Source organism: Ceratina calcarata, unplaced genomic scaffold (genome assembly GCF_001652005.2).
Source record: "Ceratina calcarata isolate Rehan_Ccalc_2016 unplaced genomic scaffold, ASM165200v1 scaffold7131, whole genome shotgun sequence".
Taxonomy (NCBI): domain Eukaryota; kingdom Metazoa; phylum Arthropoda; class Insecta; order Hymenoptera; family Apidae; genus Ceratina; species Ceratina calcarata.
The window spans coordinates 1-690 of record NW_017178403.1 but is presented as its reverse complement, the minus strand read 5'-3'; the positions used below and the strand labels follow the sequence as shown (position 1 = coordinate 690).

Genomic DNA, 690 nt, shown 5'->3' with positions numbered 1-690 from the left:
CACAAAAATAACATTTAATTACAGATTCTTTCTACAATTCTTCAAATAACTGAAGAATATTTTTTTTTTTCAGTTTCTAAACGAGATTTTTAAAATCATTTCTCAGGTTTAACATTTAGAGTAGGTTTTTCGGATTCTGCTACAGTTCGATAAGAGTATCCTATTGCTGCTATCAGCATTGATATAATGAATGTATATATTGCTGCTTTTAAACCTCCACGGTTTGTTTCCATGCTTTCTTTCTTTAAATCAGACATCTTATCTTGCGCTTTTTTATGTCGTCTGAATGATTCCTTATAATGATGGCGCATCCACTCATCGAAATTATAAATTTCAAGTCTCGATGTAGCATATTCTATTGGGTCTCTCGGTTTATATTTTTTCACATCTTTCACCTGGCTCCGTTCATATTTAACATCCTGTTCTATTTTAAGCATCCTATCGTAATTTTTACGTGACTCGTATTTGCTAAGCACATCATATGAGTTTGAAATCTCTTGGAACATGGCTTTCGCAGAATCGCTTTTATTCTTGTCAGGGTGATACTTTAATGTTAAATCATAATACGCTGTTTTTATTTCACTATATGTAGCACCCGGAGATATTCCTAGAATTTCATAATGCGTTTTCTTTTTTGTGGACAGACTAACTTTCAGATGTAAGAACAACTGTTTCAACTTGAGTCTAATT

General features: G+C 32.3%; 1 protein-coding gene across 1 annotated transcript; it reads right to left on the bottom strand.

The window, feature by feature from the left end:
* On the bottom strand, positions 1 to 686 carry LOC108630254 (dnaJ homolog subfamily C member 30-like; the record flags this gene model as incomplete). Its single annotated transcript, XM_018033436.2, has 1 exon — positions 1 to 686. A coding segment is annotated over one exon (591 nt), but the record flags the coding sequence as incomplete, so codon positions are not given.
* Between the last annotated feature and the right edge of the window lie 4 nt (positions 687 to 690).